Here is a 23,702-nt window from a genome sequence, read left to right as displayed (position 1 = left end):
GCCAGCCAAGGGAAATTGAACACTGCTCTGGTCTTCTGAGATGATTTTAAACACTACAATTAGCTACAAGAACCTAGCTAGATAGCTTCTACAACTAACGAGCTAGCTATAGCTTTTGTAACTGGGTAAGATAGCTAGCTATTTCACCTATTCCACAACGTTTTTTAATAATAGTAAAACAAACATAAAATACTTTCATTGAGATAGCTAGCTAGCTAGCTATCTACACGAGTGTTGCTGTCAGCTAAATGAAAACTGGCGATATAAACCAAAGCAAAACACAGTTAGCTAGCCAGCATAAACTTTGAACAACTTATTGTAGAGAGAGTTTTGTTTACAATACAGCACGGGCCCCAAACTTAACGAAAAAGATTTGCTAAACTACTGTTGGAGTGTCGCTGCTGCCAATCACGCTGCCATCTTGAAATTATGCACGGTAACAAAACAGCCGGAATGGTAGCAAAACCGCCCGATCTCCCGTAACAAAACAACCCGATGTGACAAAACAGACCTATTTATGTAGCAATCCCGCCCGGATGTAACAAATCAGCCCTGCCGACATGTAACAAAACAGTCCATGAATATAGTTATTATTATTATTATTATTATTATTATTATTATTATTATTATTATTATTATTATTATTAATCGACATATATTTCAAGCATCCATAAATTACAATGGTTCTTAATGCTGAAATGTGTAAATACTAAATGTATGTGCAAACGTAAATATAAATTCAATCAGTAATAAAAACAAAATTGAGCAAAAAAAGCATAGACGAAGCAGTCAAATAATCATACGAAAGTCTTGAACTGTGAAAACGTATTGAACGGCATTAGGATAAATGAACCATTAAAATTGATCAAAGCTAAAGGAGGCTTGGTAGGTAAAGGACGACCGATAATTAAACTAAAAATTAGGTATAGTAAAAGTTAACATAGTCAATTGAGTGAGAAAAAAAAATATATATTTATATATACTGACAAATCTGTATCAAGAAAAGGCTAGGATAAAACAGATAAATAAATTAAAAATCAGAACAACTTAAAAGTCTGGCTGTTGCCCTATCAAAAAAATATTTTTTCGCTAAGTTTGTAAATTTGTTATAGTTTTTCCACTTGCCGAAGTTGAAATGGAAGGTCGTTGAAGTGGAGGGCAGCAGTGTGGGCAAAAGTACCCTCAATATTGTTTGTATAATTAAATTTGTTCTTATAGTATTCGTTCGTAACGATCGTTCGGTTACAGGGAAAAAAGATAGTTTCAGGCAACTTGGCCAACTTTCTTTGTTGAACAGAGCTTTGTGTGCAAGTTTTACAAAAGAAAGAGATATTCTTTCTTCCACTGGAAGCCATTGTAATGTTAGCACGTCATGATCACTGCAACGACGACGGCAAACGAAACTTGCTGAAGATCTTTGCAGCTTTTTGTAATCGTTTCGAAAGATATTTTGGTAAATTACTGAAGATGGTATTACAGTAATATATCTTTGTCAAGATTAATCTCTGTGCTAGTGATTTTTAAAGATTAAAATCGGCTGCACGTTTAAATTGCTGTAAAGATCGTAAAACAGCATAACCACTTTTAATAATTCCGTTCACATGTAAATTCCATGTCAAATGTTCGCTAAAATACACTCCAAGTATTTTAAATGCATTAACACGACCAATAGATTTATCATCATTTACCAAGGTGACATTATAATCAAACAAATTATGCTTTTGCGACATTTGACTCGTTGAAAACAGCATAAGTTTTGTTTTACTGACATTAAGATGTAAATTGAAGCGTGACGACCAATCATAAATACGTTCCATTTCGTGTTGCATTGATAATATGCCATCTTTTATCTTGTCCACTTTAACATGCCGTTGTAGTGTTGTATCGTCGGCATATTGAAGATAAGTACTTGGTCCATTGTTGCTTAGCAAAGTAACATAAAGATTAAAAAGAACAGGACAGTATGCTACCTTGAGGTACTCCAAATTTCACCAACAATTTCTGCGATACCTTATCGTCAACCTGCACAAACTGGGATAATGATCAATTAGTCTAATAAAATGTTTCGAGAAACCTAATTGGTGAAGATGACCGATCAAGGTAGGGTAGTCAACAGTGTCAAATGCTTTAGAAAAGTCTGCAAATATAGAAAGCGTGATTTCACCCTTCTTCATGGCATGTAAAATATCATCTTTTAGTTTTAACAAAATGGTAGTCGTAGAGTGTTCTTTTCTATATCCAGATTGTGTTGAACAGTAGACTGAGCTTTTTTCGATGAAGGTCGTGATTTGCATCAATATAATCCTCTCGAATACTTTGGACAGAACTGGTAGGACACTTATTGGACGGTAGTCAGCTAGATTCCATTGCTCTGGAAAGGTGGAATTATCAATACAGCAGTTAATAATATGCGTTAACGGCGAGGCGATATAGTCAGCAACATATTACGATCTAATTGCATTTATAACATCTTCGAAAGTAGCATGTGTTAATTGAAAAGAGTTAGGTTTATCAGTAAAACTGTTTATCTGAGAAGTTGTTGTCCCTGGAAGGTGTTCGTTTATTCCAGTTGTTCTTGTAGCAGTACTATTGAAGAATTTGTTAACGGCATCAGGATTTACATTGACATTTTTCAGATTTGGGTGGAGAATTTTGTTAATGACTTTCCACACATCTTTTGTGCTTTTATTTTTAAGGAGTTTTCTCAGAAAAATTGATTTAGTTAAACTTATCTCCTTTTTAAGCTTGTTACGAATAGCTCATAGCAGATTCCATTGTATGTTGTTAGTAGTCCCACGTACTTCCTTCCTTAGACGGTTCCGTTCACGTTGAAGCTCAGTTATTTTAAGTTCCTTCATCCAAGGTGCTGGTGGCCTCGTAAGTTTAACCCGTCTAAGAGGTGCGTGTCTATTTATGCATTCTATGATCAAAGTGTTTAACACATTTAGTTTGTCAGACATGTCTTCCATGGTATAAACTAAGCTTAACGGAACTCGGCTGAAGTCTTCAATAAAGTCTTCAGAAGAGAAGGTTCTTTCATCACGGACAAACTTGTACCTCGGATTGTATTTGGCAGGTTTACTCTTAAAGATGCAAAATGGTGCGTCATGGTCACTAATTTCACCACAGTAAACAATATCCTCATAAATGGTTTTTAAAGACTGGTCAGAAATGATGTGATCAATCATAGCAACATCCTTTCTTGTTGACTTAGAAACTTGTTGTGACATATTATACGTTTCAAGAATGTCCAGATAAAGACGGCTTTCGACTGTCAATTTATTTAAATTTATATTGAAGTCACCTGTAATAATAATTGAACCTTCATGCGTTGGAACAATCTGAGACAACAAGTTATCAAATTTTTCTAGCCATGATAGTTTATCGGCAGGTGTACTACTTGGCTGATATATACCACGTACCAAGAAGGATATTAGATCTTTTGCATTTACCAGAAATTTCAATCCACTGATGCTCTATTGTTTTGTCAAGTTCAATAATGTCTTTCCTCTCCTTAAACTTGATCGACGTTTTAATGTAGAAACCAACGCCGCCACCTTTTCGTTGATCACGATTGCTATAACCAAACTGATAGCCTGGGATTTCCACATATTTTAGAAGATCACTGTTGTCTTTAAGCCAAGTTTCAGAAAGTGGAATCACGTCAAACTCGTGATTTTTCAACATTGCTTCAAATTGTGGAAAGGTTGATGTTATATACTCTGCGTATTTAGGTGTGCTACAGAAAAATGGTTTCGGTGCTGGTTCAATCTGTTCATGACATCTGTTGTGAAGGAGTCTTCTGGAACAACTGACATACTCGTGTCATGAGCATTAAAGAAGGGCAATACAGAAAGAGTACACTTCGAGCATATATAAGGTATACTTGACAAGAAGGTTTACGGACAGGTCCAGGATTAGTTTCAACATCCCCAGAAAGTAAAAGTTGAACAGTTGCTGTGTGATTCGCGTAGTATAGGATGGGAGAAGATCTTCGTTGTTTAGCTGACGTTCCGTGTGTAAAAGTTGCTTCTTTAACGAAATCCAAACCGTGTTTCTCTACATCTTTTTCTGCATTCGGAAGGTATGTCATCAGAAATAAAATTGAGAGAAGTTGAATTACAATGTGTGTAAACTTTTGAGTGTATTTAACATTTTGTTGTTTTTTCTTGAAGATTCCAACTTTAGTAGCTAAAAAGCGACCGTTGCGTAAGGAAGCCATTGCATATTGTCTATTAAAAAAGTTTTTGGTATCATATGAACCTCTTAAGGTTTCAAAGTGCAACAAAATTAACTTCAATTCGGCCGGTCAATCACCATCTAAGAAGAGGCATACAAAGTGTCCAGGCCTTCTTCACCTTGCTTCTGATTGGAAAATACTGTCAGATTTAGATTCTGTTTTAGTTGTTCCACCATACATTGCAATAACACAACTACGCCCAGACGTGTTATTAATATCCAGTTCTTCCAAAACTGTAATTATGGTAGAACTGACTTGTCCATGTCAAGAGAACACAGAATATTGCCACAAACGAAAGCTTAACAAATATTCTTCACTTTGTTATGCTATGAAAAGCAATGGATGGATCGTGCATTTCTTTGCCATTGAGGTGGGTGCAAGGGGTTTCTGTTCAGAATCAGTAAGGACCTGTTTTCGTCGCCTTTGTTTCCCTAACAAGCCTTTACGTTCCCTATTAAAATCCCTAACTTTTACCTCCATGAGTGCTTCTTTTTACATCTGGATGTCTCGAAATTCTACCACTTGGGTTGAGCCTGAAAAGGACCCAATCATTCCTGAAGTTTCTTCTGTTACAAATATGGAATGTAAGAAATCAAAAACCCCTGAGCAATCTTCCGCAAGTCAAACAAAGTCTTGTAAAATCAAGAAACCTGAAAAACCTGCTACAAGGTCTTCCAAAACAACAGTCGCATTGCCATCTAACCCTGATTTTAGGAATAGTAGTCTAAAAAACTTGGGAAACACATGTTATGCAAACTCAATCTTACAATGTTTTTATAACCTTCCAAAAGTTAAAGAAGCCATTTCTGTCAGCAAAACAACCTCACAGTTAGGCGAAGCATTTGTAGGTGTTTTTCAAAGTTTGGCTGTTTCTAGAAGTCCAGTTGATCCCTCCCAATTTTTGCGTGCTATGAAACATCATATCTCAGCTGCGAAGGGAAGTGCATTTAATATCTTTGCTCAGCACGACGTCCCCGAGGTTCTTGAATATCTCCTAACTGGTCTGTCATTAGACTTTCCATTTCTTGGAAGTCTTTTTAGTACTGCTATCAAGACATCAACCACTTGCAATTGATGTCATATTACCAGCTCGTCAGAAGTTACAGCACCATGCATCCAACTTTTTCTGCACCCTACGTTACAATTTTCCTTAGATAATTTCTTTGAAAGCGATGAGTTGTCAGACACCAATGCCTACTTCTGTCATGTTTGCAACGCTCATCAAACTGCTCTAGTTGAAAAAGAGGTAGTGTCGTGCGGTTCCCATCCCATTTTACAGCTAAAACGTTTTGCCAGTGCCAACGGCCTTGTGACAAAAATTGCCTCTCGTATTACTGCTTACCCTGGTACCCTTTCCATACCTTTTACCGTAGATGGAGAAGTGAAATTTAAAATTTTCAATTAAGGGCTATTATCAACCATTGCGGCAGCTGAAATAATGGTCACTACAAAACCATAGCCTTCGACCAAATGGTTCACAGGTGGATACATTGCAACGATAGAGCAGTAATTTTCTGTGATGACCGCCTTATTAACAGTCACAAGTCATATGTTTTGTTTTTAGAAGAGCTGAGGTAAGATTATTTTAACCAGAATGAGTCAGCAAGGAGGCTTGACTACACTCAGTCTTGTCTTTAGAGAGTGACGACTCCACTTATTACCCCAGTCAAAAATAAAACAAAAGCAAATAAAAATTTATTTCAAAGTTGCGTTTAAAAGCCAACGTTTAACAAAAATTATTAGTTTTGGCGGATAGTGTCAATGAATGTGGATGATGTTTTGCAGGAGGCAGGGGGCTACTCAAGGGGCCTACACCAGATCCCCAGAATGAGTGGATTTCACTAAACATCATGTTTCCACATTCATATTTTTGTTTGAATACACCTGAAACCCATCAGCTTTTTAATCACTCCTGTAAAGGGAGAATACAGAAGTTCTCCAGTGGCCTCTTATTCTTTGGAGGGAAATTTGCATTAAAATTTTTGCCTTAAAGCTTTAAAATTTTTACTGTTGTTTAAGCTTAAAGCTAGCTTAAACAACAGTAGCTTAAAATTTTTACTGTTCTTACTGCTCATAAAGCGACAAAAAAAAACAAGTAACTTTTTACACTTTTTCAGGAGTGATGAAGGACGATGAGTTATTTTTTCGTTACCATCGAATGACCCCGGCACGCTTCGGACATCTTCTATCTGTTACACTGCGTTTTCTAGCGACTGGAGAGAGTCAACAATCATTGTCTCTTTCTTACCGTATTGGGCGTAATACTGTATCAACTATTGTTACTGAAACATGCGAGGCCCTATTCACATGTCTGCAAGCAGAATATTCGAGGGCACCCAGCATTATTGAAGAATGGCAAAGAATTTCCACACAGTTAGGCATATCGCATTTCCCCCACGTTATCGGAGCTATAAATGGCAAGCATATCCGTATCGAATGCCCAAAGAATTCTGGTACTTTATACTATAAGTACAAAGGATTTTATAGTATTGTTTTATTGGCGGTATGCGACGCAAATTACTGCTTTACTTTATTTAATGTCGGAGCATATGGTAGCAATAACGATAGTGGCGTATTAGCTAATTCAGAAATGGGGAATAGATTCTCAGATAAAAATTTTCATCTCCCCGAAGATCAAGATCTTTGTGGGTGCCGCCCATACAAGCCATTGCCATACTTTCAGGTCGCAGATGATTTTTTCCCTTTAAAGTCCTGGTTGATGCGACGCTATCCTGGAAATAACAGAAGTGGTTAAAGAACCACTGCGTATATATAACTACCGTCATTCAAGAGCTCACAGAACAATCGAAAATGCATTTGGTATTCTTGCTGCTCGTTGGAGAATCCTTTTAAGACCTATCGGAGCCTCCGTAGAGAATGTGGAAAAGTATACCTGCACATGTAGATTCGACCTTAATAGTACCACCTTATCTTGCTGTAACTCAACTTCGTCCGGACATACTTTTAACTTCTGCCATGACCAAAACTGTAATTATCCTTGAATTAACTTGCCCATGCGAAGAGAACATGGAGATTTGGCATGGAGTTAAGGTTGATAAATACTCGTCACATTGTTCCGTCATGAGATTAAACAATTGGTCTGTGCATTTCTGTGCTGTTGAAGTAGGAGCTAGGGGATTTTGTTCCGAAACAGTTAGAATCTGCCTCCGTCACCTCGGCTTTTCTAACATGTCTGTGCGTTCCACTCTGAAATCTCTTACTGAGTCATCTATGCGATCGTCGTTTTACATCTGGCTATCTCGAGATTCTTTGTCTTGGATTCATCCTGGTAGGGATCCACAGCATACCGCTCAATTGATACCAACTGTTTCAAAGAAATCATCCAAGTCACAAGCAACTTCGACCACTAGCTTTAAGGACACGAATCCCCAGGGCGTAACAAAGAGTTCCACTACCTTGCCTCCACAAGAATTACTAGGCAGCAACAGTGGCTTGCTAAATTTGGGTAAGACATGTTACATCAATTCCATCTTGCAATGTTTTTATGTGTTACCGCAGTCGCCACAGCCATCTCTGCAAATGATTCCAATATGGCGATAGGCAAAAGTTTTGTAAGTATTCTACGCAAACTATCCTCCTCCAAAGTTCCAGTGAACACTTCTCCATTTCTAAGTGCATTAAAAGGCCCTTTTTCTAATGCAAGGGGTGCTGCTTTTAATCCGTTCTCTCAGCAAGATGCCCTAGAGATTCTTGAGTATCTCATACCAGAGTTGTCCTTAGCCTTTTCTTTCTTTGGTAGATTATTCAACACTCGTGTGAAAATCTGCACTACTGGCAGCGCTTGCAATAATATTAGCACCTCTGAGCCAGTAAGTCCATTTCTTCAACTGCCCTTGACATCGACTGTACAATCTTCAATAAATAACTTTTTGGAAAGTGAAGAATTGTCAGGTGTCAACTCGTACTTCTGTCACTACTGCAATAGTTACCAAACTGCAACAGTTGAAAAAGAGGTCGCAGAGTGCAGTTCAATTTTGGTATTGCAATTAAAGCGCTTTACCTATCACAAAGGTCTTGTGTCTAAGGTTTGTTCTCCTGTCACATCTTACCCGGGCACCGTTTCTATACCTATCACTGTAGACAGTGAAGTCTCTTGTCGCAAGCACTACAACTTAAGGGCTGTAATTAACCACTCTGGAAATTTGAACAATGACCATTACACTACTGTTGCTTATAACGAAGTGCATTGTAAGTGGTTTCATTACAACGACAGAGGAGTGGTCCCTTGCAAACAAAGCTTGCTTAATGGTGTACAACCTTACATCCTTTTCCTTGAAGAGCTTAGGTAAATTGCAGTCAGCACCACAACTTCCGGCTTATGTCAGCAAGGGGGTTTGACTATTCTTATGTTTTTATTTATTTATTTTTTTTATTTTTTTTTGTAGTCTTATCTTTGGAGAGTGACGACTCCACAGTCACACAAGATTGTACAGAGTAGGACAGATGAAAATTATGGATTCCTGCTGAAGACTGTTCGCAGACCTCTTTTGAGGTGACTCAGCTAGACATTTCTGTAAAGGGTACAAGGGTTTCGAGTCGAAACCCTTGTACCTGTCTGTTTGTTTAATTTTTGTGCTAGTTATCTCCTTGGAAAAAGGAAGAATTGTGTTTCTTTATATGAGTATATTCTTTAGAGGAGCAAAACCTCTACGATTTAAATTTTAAGACTTAGCTGGTCGAGTTTATCATTGTGCGTGCACTTTGTAATTTTCATTCTTATGCTAGCCTTCTGAAAGGAGGGCAAATGACAATCTGGAAAGACAGATAGACACTGGGAAAGACTAGTTCTTTTTTGTTTTTTGTTTGTTTGTTTGTTTTTGTGTGTGTGTGTGTGTGTGTGTACGTTTGTGTGTGTGTGTGTGTATATGTTTGTGCTGTTTTGTCTCGCATGCATTTGTTTTACTTCAAACATCACTCCCTATTGACAGTTACCAGTTATAAGTGAAGTATTCAGCAATAGACAGGTAGTACTTACACGCAAGGGGTCAATATGTTGAGTTGTGGGATGGCATGAAAAACATGCCTGCCGTCGCAATTTGTAAACACGTCTGTTTTGTTTTTTATCAGATATATTCTAACAAAGATAGGTTCCGTAACATATTCCATTTACAAGTAACTCTCCATCCACACCATCACACGTATGACAAACATATTTCGAGAAACATTCATGGTCAAAATATGCTACGATTTTCAATTTTGTATGGTCAATAGGTTCATGTTTTTGTCCAGTTAGTCAAAACAACATATTAGGAGAGATTAAATCTGCTTCTTCAAACTCTTCTTTTTTTAGTGTAGTCAGTCCACTCTTTGGCTTTTTCCTTTTAATAGTCAGAGAATGATTGTAGATGGCCTATGCGGAACAAAGAAATTTATGTCAATATAATGATATGTATAGCTAGCACAATATTGTCTTTTCTTATTCTATTTTTCTTATAGAAGAAGATAGATCATCAGACTGGGCAGACAAATACTATATATATAAATAGCTATATATATCCTTCCATAAAGAAGTTTATTATTACTCACTTTAGTAATTGTGGTGGCAGATTCCCTTGTGATTTCATTGCAATAAATTTCTTTCAAATCTAAAAATGATCATCAGAAGAAGTGTATCACGTACGTACACGTACGTACGTAGAATAAAATGGTAGGCGTAAGTAGAAGACTATGAAGCCCTATAAAAATTGATAATTAAAAACTTAAAAAAAATATTAATTGTTATGTTAAATGAAAGAAAGCGTTTAATTATCACACGTAGTGTTGTTACAGAAGAAGACTTGTTCGTTATTACTTCATAACAGCTGATTTCTTAGTGCAATTTTAAATTGTTTTGTAGATGGAATGCTTTTTATCTCATCGTTTAGAAGCATGCTCCAGAGTTTTGGGCCTCGGTTTGATATTGAAAATTTTCTAACATAAAATATGATATTTGGCCGAAGGAAATTATTACCTGAAAATCTAGTTGGATATTTATGTTGAACTTTCTTAAATAATATAAAGAATACATTTGGTGCTATTAAATTTTTAATGTTATACATGAAAATAAGGACTTGAAAAATGTTTAGCTGATATACATTAAGAATACCCAGTTCTTTTAACAATGGTCTAGAATGGGAACATTTGTTCTGTCGTAATATAATCCTACTGGCATGTTTTTGCTGAATGTGCAGTTTTTTTAATTTTGTTATAATAGTGCTACCCCATGCAATGTTTGCATGATTTAAATAGCAGTGTATAAAGGAAAAATATATGCTTCTTAAGCAGTTCTTATTCAAAGCGAAACTGGCTTTATATAAGATTTCTAAGCTTTTGGAAACTTTGTTTTACACTAATTTAATATGTTCGCTCCAAGTTAAATTTTCGTCCAGGAGAACTCCAAGAACTTTCATTGAATATTCTCTTCTTATGTTTACATGATCAATAACTAATCCAGGTAATCTAAGAGGTATTTTATCTTTTTTACTAAGTTTGTGAAAAAAGGTATATCTAGTGTTTGAAGTGTAAAGGGATAATTTATTCGCTTTAAACCAATCAGCCAATTTAGCCAATTCTATGTTAGTAGTTTCAAAAAGTACGTTTATATCTTTATGAGTAAAGAATACATTTGTATCGTCAGCAAATAAAGTTGAATTTAAGACACCAGATGCTCAAGTATATCATTCATATAAATAAGAAACAACAGTGGTCCCAAAATTGACTCTTGAGGTACTCCACATGTTATAATCCTGTTGTTAGTATTTCCTTCGTCATAAGAAATATATTGTTTTCTTTCGAAGAGGTAGTTCTTGAACCATGCGAGATATGTATGTATTATTGTATGTGTATATGCCATAATATTTTAGTTTTTCTAATAGAATCTCATGGTTGACTGTATTGAATGACTTGCTCAGATTAATAAAGACCCGATTTTTCAATTTATTTTCATCAAAGGCTTCAAATATCTCTCGATTTAACTGAATAATTGCGTGATCAGTTGAATTACCTGCTTGAAATCCCAATTGCTTATTGTACAAAATATTGTTATTGTTCAAGAAAGAATAAACTCTGTTGTACACGATTCTCTCTAAAATCTTCGAGAAACAGGGGAGCATTGAAATTGGTCGGACGTTAGATACTTTATAAACATCTCCTGCTTTAAAGACTGGGACAACTCTAGCTAATTTTAACTTTTTAGGAACAATGCCTGTAATTAGAGATGAATTAAATATACGCAGTAGTGGAGAGTTTAGTTCATTGAAACAGTTCTTTAAGACATTGCTGCTGATTTGATCAAAGCCAGGACTTTTGTTGATTTGCAAAGAATGAAATGCTGCTTCTAGTTCCTCCTCACTTAGCTCTTCTTTCTCCATTTCATTATCATGATATGACAAATACGATCTAGAGGATTTTGCACCTTTGCGGACCCACTTTAGTGAAAAAATATTTAAATTCTTCAGCTTTCAAAGATGGTTCTTCAATTTTATTTTCGTCGTTTACAAGTTTTGAAGGAAAATTATTACTTCTAATTTTTATTTTACCAATCACTTTCTTGATTATATTCCATGTTTTTCTCGCACTATGTTTGCATTTATTAATGTTCATTGAAGTAAAAATTCTTAGGACGCTTTTTTGTTAATTCAAAAAGGTTTTTATAATTTTTATAGTGTTTCATTTCTGTAGGTTTTCTTTTTTAAATACTTTTTTTTGTTTTTTTCGGGAAGATTTTTGGAGGCCCCTAGTCATCCAGGGATTTAAGAATGTTTTGGTCTTAATAAGCTTAATTTCTTCTGGAAATGCCGCATCATAACTTTCCATAAAAATTTTCACAAAGCTATCATATGCGTCATTTGCATCCTATGATCCTTTTACCACGTCGTCCTTTTTTACCTTAGATAATAAATACTTAAATAATGTTATTGTATTTTCATTTATTTTTCGCTTTTTTATTTTTACATGGTTTGACTGTTTATCAAAGTTTGTATTGGACGTGATAAAGATGGGAAAATGATCAGAGATGTCTGTTTTGATAATACCCGAATATAGTTCTTTGTCGCAAAATGAATTTGTTATGATGTGATCAATTACTGTAGCGTTTTGTTTAGTTACCCGGGTTGGTTTTTTTATGAGAGGAATATACACACTCTGAAATATAAAGTTAAAAAAACACTGAATGTTTTTGTTTGTGTCGTAGTCAAGTGTATTGAGGTTAAGATCCCCCACGAGGTATACTGCTTTGTTGGTGTTTTTATTGTTCAATATAATAGGCTCAATTAACGTTTTAAAATTATCAATTGATCCTGCAGGTTGCCTGTATATTACGGTCACAATGATGTTCGTTGTTGTTTTGTTCAGTATTTCTACACTTAATGACTCACAATCGTTATTATTCACACATAGCTCTGGGTTCTTTTGTACAATAAAGAGTTATGAATAAACACACACACGCCACCACCCGCCTTGTTAGAGTTTCTAATTTGATGAATCACCGAGTAATTACACAATTGAAAATTTGAATTGTTTTTTATGTCTTCATCACGACACCAAGTTTCGGTGAGACAAATTATTAAAACGAAAATTTAGTATGTGGAGAAACTGTTTAAAACTATCAAAATTCTTTTGCATGCTTCTAATGTTGAGATGTACTATAGAAAAGGAATCATTTTTGACGTGTGCAAAAATATTGTCTGAATTTGGAGAATAATATTTTGTATTAGTGTTTTTGGACAATGTACAGTTATAAAAATTTAAGTCTGGGTCATTTTCGTCGTTTAATAGTAAGGTTTCGTTGGTTTGGAATGGATTAAATTCTAAATTTTCAAAATTTGTTTCCGTCATTGTAGTAAAAAAGATAATTAAAAAGAAAATATAAATCGAGTAAATAAGAAAGCGTTAAACAATGTTTTTTGATTTCTTAAACTCCCTAACTACAAGACGATCATAAAGAACAATAGCATATTTACCATTTTCTCTATGAGTCGTCATTTCCTTGAAGAGATTCGCCCTAATCTGATTCGTCGAAGTGAAGTAATCCTCATTTACATATATTCTGGTGCCTTTTAATTTCTTCGAGTTGTTTAATATATTAACTTTATCCTTATAGTCCAACAGTTTAAGCACGATAGTACGCTTTTTCCCATCGTTTTTCTCTCCTGTGCGTTGTGCTCTCTCTACGTGCACATTCGACAATCCTAATTTGTGTTCAAATAAATTGACCACTTTCTTTTCAGTATCGTCCCAACTCTTCGACTCGCTTTCTTCCAACCCATCAATACGTTAATTGTTTCTGTTTTGTCTATCCTCTAAGTGTCGTAGTTTTTCTTCATAAATACTCAATTGTTCCTTACGATTCGTTGTCTGTTCAAGTAAGCCAGCTTCCATTTTTTAAAAACTTTCCCCATTCAAACTTTGTGTCACTGTCAGGCTTTCTTCTATATCTTTTTTGCCCTTTTCTAAGGCTTTAATTTTTTCAATTGCTCCAAATAGATTATTTTTTAATGTCCTATTTTCTTCTTGGATAGTTTCATATGATGATGATGCACTTTCTTTCAGTTTTTGTCTAATTCACCAGTCTGTTCGTTTGTGATCTTCAGATTACTGCTAATGAACTGAACAATATCCTGCTGGTTGCTTTTGAAACATTGTTGTAAAAATATCACGCACCATTTCCACAGAAATTATTTTCACTTGATTAGATTCCATATTTGTAAATATAAGTATGAGTAAGTATTAAGTAAAATAGTAAAAATTAAATAAAATATCAAAATTTAAATTCCTTCCGCAGTAGTTAAAAACACCTCCGCTCTATCATCTAAATAGATTCAAGAAAGAATGAAAACAGTTTTTTCACTTACCTTTTTCACAACCGCAGCAAAATTTCGATTTATGAGGTATTTGCGCACCACGGTTGCAGAACATATCCCATCAAAGTGATAAGTCTGAGTCAAAAAGTGTGGTCATAAAACGTAAACAAAACGCACATCGAAAAGGCTACCATTTTGGGGATGCCATAATAGGGAGCCATTTGAAACGCAAAGATATATGCCTCCAAATAAAGTTTTTAATTTGCCGTGGGAAAGTTTTAATTTGCCGTGACACTTGTGGGCCACCGTGGATTAGCAATTAATTCGCTGACCATTAAAGTACGCAATTATAATTAATATATTTAATCTTTTGTAAACCTTGTTTCTATAGCTGTGGCGTAAGTAATTTATAAGGCGATTATGTAAATAGAGTCCAATAACCTGGGAAAGAATAATAGAAATGTGATCGGCTGCCACACCCTTTTTTTCAATGAACGACTTGAAACAAATTGGCTAATTCCCAGCACAAGAAAACATTGTGCGCTTTGTATACATATACATTGGACCTGGCGACAGAAACTTGTTTAGAAATACTGTAATTATTCTCTGACCATAATTAATCTATACATACTATATAATTATTAGTGTTATTTATTTTAACTTTGTGCGTACGTGCAGGAGCGATCTTTCTGTGGCTTAAATGTATTTATAAAGAGATCATGTAAATGGAAAAAGATTTACGATCCATGCAAGAAACAGTTGTTTGCTGCAAATTTAGAAATGAAAAGATGTAAAAATTTATAACATAATAATAATTTCAGTGATAACGTAGTGAGCATGATATATTTTTATTTCAGTCAAATATGAAAACTAGGCTATAAGTTTCTACTTGCAGGGATTTTTCCTGTTTATATAAAGTGTTTTATTGAAAAAGATATGAACAATTGTTCCTTCCTTTTGATTTGTTGTCATTTCCTGAATAGCCTGTGTGCTGATATTAATTATTTGCATTTTTTAGCGCAACTAATTTATGCGTGAATCATTACACATATGACTGTTGGTAGTATTTTACTGGTTAAGGCGTCATATCTAAAATTAATAATCATGTTACCTTCACAGCTGTTTTGTTAATATGTTTTATATAGAGAGCCCGCATTTTCTGTGAATATCAAAAAGGTAGAGTTTATATCACATATCGATAAAGAGATGTTGTTTATTTCTACAATTAAACAAAAAATTAATATTTAGTTATATTCACTTAAAGTTTTTGAATAACTGCGATATTTATTTATAAAGAAGATAAATATAGGTACAATATTTGACATAAATTAGTGGACAAGTGTTAAATTTCTGTCTTTATTTCGCAGTGCTGTAGTCAAAACAGTGATTGTACTTCAAGAATTCAATCTTAAAGTTCTGCAAGAGGAACACTGAAAGGTTATTGCATTTTTTGTCTAAGATTGTGGTGACATCTCTTCATATAATGTATGTGTCTGTTAATTGATTGTTAATGAACTTAAGTTGACATCTTTAAAACCTTAATATTAGTTGGTCTCCAATACAAAGGTAAGATTTGAAGCTACTGCATATTCAAACTATTTATAAGGCGTATAGTGTAAAAAATATATATAAAAAGCTGATTTACAGCAAGTGTTTTTTCCACAATGCTCAAACACTACAAACACTTTAAGCGTGAAGTAAGAGCAATTAACCCCTTCATTCCAATGATGAAATTAAAATTAATGCATTGACTAAACTTGCCAAAGAACCAATTACTGCGTATTTCAGCAGGAACGAGCCGTGATAAACCTCATTTACTTGATTTCCCTCCGATTGGTTAATTTTGCTTATGACTATTATCCGCTATTGAACTACTAGTGGTTATTACTTCGCCTGATGATATTAAAAAATATTTACCTGCTGGTTACCTGCTGAGTTTGATCTAAGAAGTGATGAATCCTGAATATTAACTGATTCTGTTAATTGTATTTTTTTAAATGTTTTTTTTTCCTTTGCAAAGTAATAATTCATACTCAATTTTTCGATAAACTTAATAACCTAGCAAAACTGTAAACAGTAATTCTAAAGAAATACAGAAGTAAAAGATGTGCGTTGGTGGGGCAATGGCTACAATGATATTCAATGTTCAATTTAGTGAGCAAATTATTACATCAATTTTGCATGTTTTTAATTGTTCAATATAAAAAGTTTATGATAGCTGCAGTTACTTTAGAAATGTTTTAGAATTTAAAGCATTACAAAGTAATCAAAAGTTATACTCTAAACATCATGTACATCTTAAAAAAAAAAATCGTTTCTAAATTGTAAGATGAAGTTGCAGTATTCTCTCTAATTAGCGGACATTTAATTTGCGGACACCTCAGATTAACAGACAATCCTTTTTTACACTAGCTTTTGTCTGGTCAAACGCACTTAAGATTTCCACTTCGTGACACTCCAATTAGCGAACAATAATTTTCGCAAGAAATGGTAAATATGGCCTTTTTTATCCAATCAGCGGACAGCCCAAATATTTTATAAGCTAAAATGAGGAAATTTAGCATTTTTGCGGTATTCAATTTATTCATTTTAAGACTTAACAATCAGAATATCTTTAAAACTTCATTGTTTAATGAACTAATTTACAGTGTCTACATGCCAAGATATTATAAAGTTTTAAATGAACTTATTTTAGGAAGTTGGTTCACTATGTTATTGCGCGTGTCCAGCAAAAATCTCGATAAAAACGATATTCTCCAAGTTCTCAAATGGGTCACTAATACTTAAAAAGAGGGGACTGCTGAAACTGTTAAGAATTGTTCCGCCAAATGTAGCTTAACCAAGAAAACAAATGAATTTGAAGGTGAAAGCGTTAATGAGGAATTTTTGAAGAACTCACATATTCCGGCTGTGATACTAATATTAAGAATCACATTGATTTTGATGTCGAAAAAGGCAGTTTAGTGTCTGTAATTAATGCAGTCGATTAGAGAGTAAGCTCAGTGCAAAAGGTGTGGCTAAATATATCCGCAAATAATTTGGAATTGAGGATGTATTAGGAGTGGTTTCTTTTGATGATAAAGAAGAAGGTGAGAATACCCAGGTTGAAGAGAAAGTTTTTGATACAACTGTATTTGAAGCATTAATGCTACTTGATAAACTTATAAGCGTGTTTAAAAAACATGAAAGAGCTCCCTTAACCTCAATTATTCGAGTTAGAAACAAAAATCAACAGTTAACTAAGGACATATAAATAAATTATGTGCTTAATTCCTTTAATTTTTTTAGAAGACTTCACTTAACAACTATGTAAACCAAGTACAACTTTCCTTTTCTAAAAAAGGGTTTAAACTTCAAATTTTAGGCCGACATAAAAAGCTCCAAAAGACGGATACCCTCAATTACGGACACCTTTTTGTAGCAATGAGGTCAATAGTCATCTTCATCAGCATCAAAAAAAACTGGGATCATACTTGTTTAATTAAAATTTTATTTATGTATCATGTATCAATTATTTTGGAACTGAGGTTGATTAAACGCCATCAAGCAATTTATAAATGGCTTCATGAGTTTTGCATGGATGCTGTATAGCATAAAATAAAATATTAGGCTGAGATTAAATTTATGGACGCCAACAATTTTTTTATTTCCTCATCTTTTTTCTTGAAACACGTACCGCTGACATTGTAAGTCGGTAAGATCAGTTTTTCAGTTTTGAGCGTAAATACTTTTTTTTAAATGTTCTTTACGTAATGACCATAATGAATAACGGCTGTTGGTGGTGGATATCCTACATGCCCTTCTTCCACTGACATTATCATCACCAACTGACAGCATATATGTCGATCAGAGATTATACTTTTAGTGTGCATTGTTTATGCAATTTTTGACTTACGCATTGACCAAAGATTTCATCAAGGAGTTAACTTGCAATACCAAAAACCCAATTTCATTTCAGATTAATAAATTAACTCATTTATTCATAAGGATGTATTTTTTATATATTTGTCTGCTGGTAGTATTGGCCTTCCCGTTACTCATATGATAGCAGGCTTCCTCTGTTCCTTCCTAAACGTAAGACTTGAACTTTTTTCCTGCTTCCCCATTTTATTACATAATTGATGTGTTTTCCAAGTGGGAGTTGAACGATCACCAGCTATAACGACTTCCTTTCCGTTTTTTCTTCATGTGTGTCAATCCTATACGAGCAATGTGGATTGTCAGGTAAATTGATAATAGCACTGTATTTGAATTCTATGTGTCTATCTTGGCATTTTGAATTTAAAACAAACTTTTGGAACAGAAATATTAAGGTTTTAACAGGTGGTCAGTTAGATTGAATAACCGCAAAATTTTTGTATGTAGATGGAAAGTATAATGCCATATCAGTGTGTGCAATCTCTTTCAAGATTGGTTTGACCCCGATCAGGTCTCCGATCATAAAGGGAATAATACTTTGATCTTCGCTAACGTACTTCGATTTCGTCTATCTCAATATAATAAAGTTTAATAATATATTAACCTGATATAAAACCTGATATAGAAATTAAATCAAAAAGACTTTCGAATTGATAATTTTTTCCGCATACTATTTCTCATTAGATTACTTTTTTCACTGTGTAATATCACAATTTATTAGTTGTGAACGCAACATAATGTGCTACATCATCTCCGTGGGTGTATTTTTATTTGCAAGGTCCAGTGTGGGAGATTTTATTTGTTTGTCGACATTTCGTAGAACTCACTTTGTGATTAATTTACGCCATCGTTTATTTATGAAAACCAAAAATGTTTAAATAACCACGCGTGGTCTAAATGTTCTATGAAATAGTAAGAATGTCAAGAAAGAAATACTGAGCGCTATATTATAATTAACCTCAGCAAGCACATCTGCTGGTATTGCATTTTTATTAGGAAATGAAAGCAGTAAATGACAAAGCAATTTTTGTTCTAAAATGCTTTATTCAGTTCTTGTGACTACTTGCAGCATCAGCAGAACAAAAGGATCAATAAAAAGGACCAGTTGCTTACACTTACAGGACAATCTATTTAAAAATGGTGTCGCAAATGTTTTTGTGCTTTTTATCACCAAACTAATTGTTCTAATTTGATAAAATAACCTCAAATAAAACTTCACACGAAATAGACACAAAATTACTATTATTTGACGTTCACAAATATCAATAATATCAACATAATATATAGTTGAAACCTATTCTTTGCATACGCTGTATCCTTTGCAAACCAAAATGTAATGATGTTATTCGAGAACATATGTTACGTTATTCTCCGTAATGTTAGGGAAAAGATACGTAATTTCAGTGGTGGGAATTTTTTCTCTGCTTAGTCAAACTTCGGGAAAGTATACACTTTAAAGTTAATTAATAGTGGCACTTCATTGCTTGTTCAATTGGATTTTAAAACGTTCCAACATTGTCTATGGCACAATATTATATTCAGGCTTAGCTGGAATATCAGTCTTGTTTTCATTTTTTACTATATTTGATCATTGCCTTAGATACAAAAAACAAAGCGATCAAAAAGTCATTCTAATAATAATATAGATTTAAAGAAAAATATCTTGATAAAGCCTGCGCTTTTCTGCTTTACATCCGTGTTTACTAAGTAAAAAATCCATGGAAAGAAACTATAAGTATTTAAGCCATTTCCCAATCAATAAGATTGTGTATAGACATTCACGACGTATTACGACTTCCTTCCATGTTTGTCTTTATGTGTGTCCTATATCAGACAAATTATGCTTGAAAGATATTTGCAATGTATGCTGAAAATCATTAAAATATAATATGCGAGATACATCAATAATACGTTAAGTTTAGAATCTGAGAAATAGTTTGTGTTTGTTTTCTTAATCTTGCAAAGGGATGTTTTTTTAGTTCCTATTAAATTATAGTGCTTTTCAGTTCATTTATCCTTAAAAGACTCAATATATATATAAATTAAATTCAATGGAATGGAATGCAATGCAATGCAATGAAATAAATTTAAACCTTAATCAAGTGCCCGTGATTTTTTTTTTGTTTACGCTAAAAAAAAATTTGCTGTTCTTTCATTGAACGAATTTTCCCAGGCCTTTTAGTTTGATCAAAACTGGGTTTTGATATCGAGCCGAACAGCTTTATTATTGCTTCGAACCAGAGTACTTGCGAAACTTCGTTATAAGCAAAGTTCAGACTTTGCTGGATGTACTTCCATACAAGTTGATTTTGTTAAAGTGTAAAACAATTTTACTCCGCCTTTTTTATTTTTCTGTTTCCTCGCATAATTTAAAGTAGTTAAAGCTAAAACAATGAAGGCAATGCAATGAATGTGAAAAAAGGAACAAAATTCTGATAGGTAAGAAATAACTTAGCTTAGCTTAAAAAGTTTGCTTAGCCATAAGGCAAAGCCCGGCTCGGCAAAAATGCTTTCTCCAAAGTTAGAATCTTGGATCACTAAACGGTCGAAGTGAAATAATAACGCAGAGTAAATATTTATTTTAAGTATACTACATGCCCTACTAAGCTGCGAGTATAATCTCATCAAACATGGATGATATTTTATCCCACATTTTTTAATCATTATGCAAACTGCAACAACAAAAAGGCAGAGACACTGCAATCTTGGATACAAATTAATAATCAAGTATTTTGCCCCCCCCCCCCCCTATCCATTTGTTACAGTTAGTGTTGGAGAGAAACACTGATTTTCCCTTAAAAATTCAACCTCTAAAGGTGAAATGTTCAAAGTACAATTTAAAGCTATAATTTTCTTCTGTTTAGAGAATATTTCCCGTACGTAATTTCTGATTTTGCGACATTCACAAGTGTGACATAATTTTTAGCATTTTTTGTAATCGAATCAATTTTCTAAATGCCAATTTTTTCCTTTTCCTTTTCCTTTTTTACTTTGTAATCAACCAAGATGTCAATCATCTTCTCTGGGGGTGTACTTCTGTTTTTTTTTTAAGCAAATGCAAGTGTGGGAGATGTTACCGGTGGTCTTTTTTTTCTCAGAATTCATTGGAACAATAATTTATGGCATCATTGAGTTGCATAAACAAATGAAACCAGCTGTAAGCATGACATTCTACTAAGTGTTTAGCTGGCGGTAAATTTAATTATTCTACTTTGATTAGAAGTGTTCCCGAATTTGTAAAAGTCACGTTATAAAATTAAATTTAATAACTTGATTTATTAAAGTGATTGCCATTATTACACATCATGTCTTGTCAAAATACAACCAAAGATGATGTGCAAAAATTCACGCCTAACCCAGACACAGTAAAAGCACATATGATAGCTATTTGCACGGATATTATTCAGCAAGTGATAATAGGTCGAACGGAAGGAACAATTTTTTTATGCCTTAATATAATATAATATAGATTCGGTAAACAGGAAGATTATCTGAAACTAACATCTTAACAGCCTGGTTTTTACAAAAATATTATTTTTTACGCGATGGATTTTCTTGTTTGTAAATAATTCAATGATCACGAACTCTTGGAATCAATTAATTGATGTCCTAAAAAATAAGTTCATACCACATAAATGTTTAAAGTTTTCTATTGCATATAAAAACCATGTAAAATTAATATTATTAGTGACTGTTAATCATAATTAGCGTCGGCGTTATAAGTACCACCAATGATGTCTCGTGATAGGTAATCCTACAACCTTGAAAAAACTTTATCGAAATGTTCCCGCCCCCGGTACCAGTGTACACCATTATAAAAGACGCGGTATTTTCTTTCTTTCTATTATCACATTTGCAACAAAAGTTTATCCTTAAAGCAAAAAACAAGAAAAGTAGGAGAAACATGGAATTAATACGATATGTTATTCTGATTGTCAGTGCCATCTCACAGGTTAGTCAACGCTATTTGACATTTCTCATATTAGTATATATTTAAAAGATTCTGTAGAAATCATTCGGCAAGCAATTCAATGCATTCTGCATGTTTAATTCTGTTTCTCATACTTTTTTGCAGTTTCTATAATAACACCACAGATATCATAGGCACATTTACAAGCCATTTGACCACAAAATTTATTGTTAATTAAGAATTATTTTCTGTTAATCAATCATATAATGAGCGATTGTATACCATTTTTTGTTACAAATAAACAGTGTTACCCTGGCTGATTATAAAGTAGTATTACTAAATATCCTGCTTTGCTATTAACTGTATTAACTATAAATACAATTCATTTAGGTGAAATGTACGATTCTATGCCAATACAAGGTTGGAATTGACAAAAACAATGCCCTCAAGTACACTGCAAAAATTTGTAAGCGAAATAGCAGCTTCGAAGTGGATGTAAATAAAGGTGCCGGGAAAGTTACCCATGATGAAATATTCCATATTAAAATATTTTCTAATGACAAAAATGAATACAAGCCTTTTCCTCTGAGCAAAACTGTGAATTCCAAAATTAGAGATTCGCTTTATCGTTACGAGAAATGCCTAAGGAAACAGATTTCCAAAAGCTGCCCTTTACCCACTGTGGAAACAGTCGACGATTGGAGTGAAGAACACCTTAATATTAACGTTGAGGAATCTTTTGATCATTCTTACATCATCAAATCATTTTCACTTAAACAAAAGCGTACGCAAAAGAACAGGTTACGAAGAAATGTGTTATCCCGAAATGGCACAAAGGCAACTATTTCTCCGAAAACTAACGTTACAATAGTAATCAGTAAGCAACCACGCTGTCCAAAAGGTATTATATGCATGGGCTGGGTAAATGTTACTGAGAAGCCAATAACACCTCCCAGGAACTGTCCAAATACTATGACATGTTTTGGATTTGTCACATTTACATATAAACCACAAATGATTCGCGCGAAAGCAGGCAGCACTGGTGTTTTGCCAACACATGCGGCTTACAAACGCGTGCCTTATTGCCCTCCTGGATTTACTTGCTATGGAATGGTTAAAGCAACGCCTGCGCCCATTAAGAAACATGTATTTCCAACAAAACAAAAGAAACATGAAGGTAATTCTATCAATCTTTACTACCATTTAAGACAAAGTCGCAAAAGGAGAAGTTTGACATGGTTAGACACAAAATTGTACGTTGCAGTAACTGGGGTAGGTGAATATTTAAATGTCTTATACAAAACCTTTTCAGTGCTCTCCAGTGTCCGTTACCTTGACTGATTCGTGCAGATATTGCTTTTACTTTAAAAGAAGTCCTTTAATAACATCGAACAGTAGCATATCTTTGAGTCAATTTATTTTAAAGATTTTACGCAATGGCCCTGAACTTTATTTAATGCGTGGTTAAGGTTAATTTTTGTACGGTGTTTTTAGGGAATAGCTTTATATTTGTATTTATTATATTTATTTGGAAAAATATGCAGGCGTAAGAATCTTTACTAATTGCTGGCTGATTCTTTTTAATAAGACCAAAACTTATGGTCAGAAAATTATGTTGAAATCACTTAAAATAATGCAGTAAACCTTAAGGGTTTAAGGAGCCGTACAGAAAACAAAATTATCTGCAAATTTTCAGCTTGATTCAATATGATCCCGAAAGAACTGTAGACAATCAATTATGTTTTCTGAATTATTCCTCTATGAGTACGTCTGTGCAATCTTTGGGTAACACCATGATAACTTAGAACATACTAGCTATTGTTCTGTTCATTTC

General features: G+C 34.0%; 1 protein-coding gene across 1 annotated transcript; it reads left to right on the top strand.

The window, feature by feature from the left end:
* Positions 1–6,362: 6,362 nt before the first annotated feature.
* LOC130625074 (putative nuclease HARBI1) lies at positions 6,363–6,995 on the top strand. The gene has a single exon (XM_057440153.1). It carries the CDS (start codon positions 6,363–6,365, stop codon positions 6,993–6,995), a length of 633 nt encoding a protein of 210 aa, XP_057296136.1.
* Positions 6,996–23,702: the final 16,707 nt, after the last annotated feature.

The sequence above is a fragment of the Hydractinia symbiolongicarpus genome, chromosome 14 (assembly GCF_029227915.1).
Source record: "Hydractinia symbiolongicarpus strain clone_291-10 chromosome 14, HSymV2.1, whole genome shotgun sequence".
Classification (NCBI taxonomy): Eukaryota; Metazoa; Cnidaria; class Hydrozoa; order Anthoathecata; family Hydractiniidae; genus Hydractinia; species Hydractinia symbiolongicarpus.
This window is presented reverse-complemented; position numbering and strand designations above follow the sequence as displayed.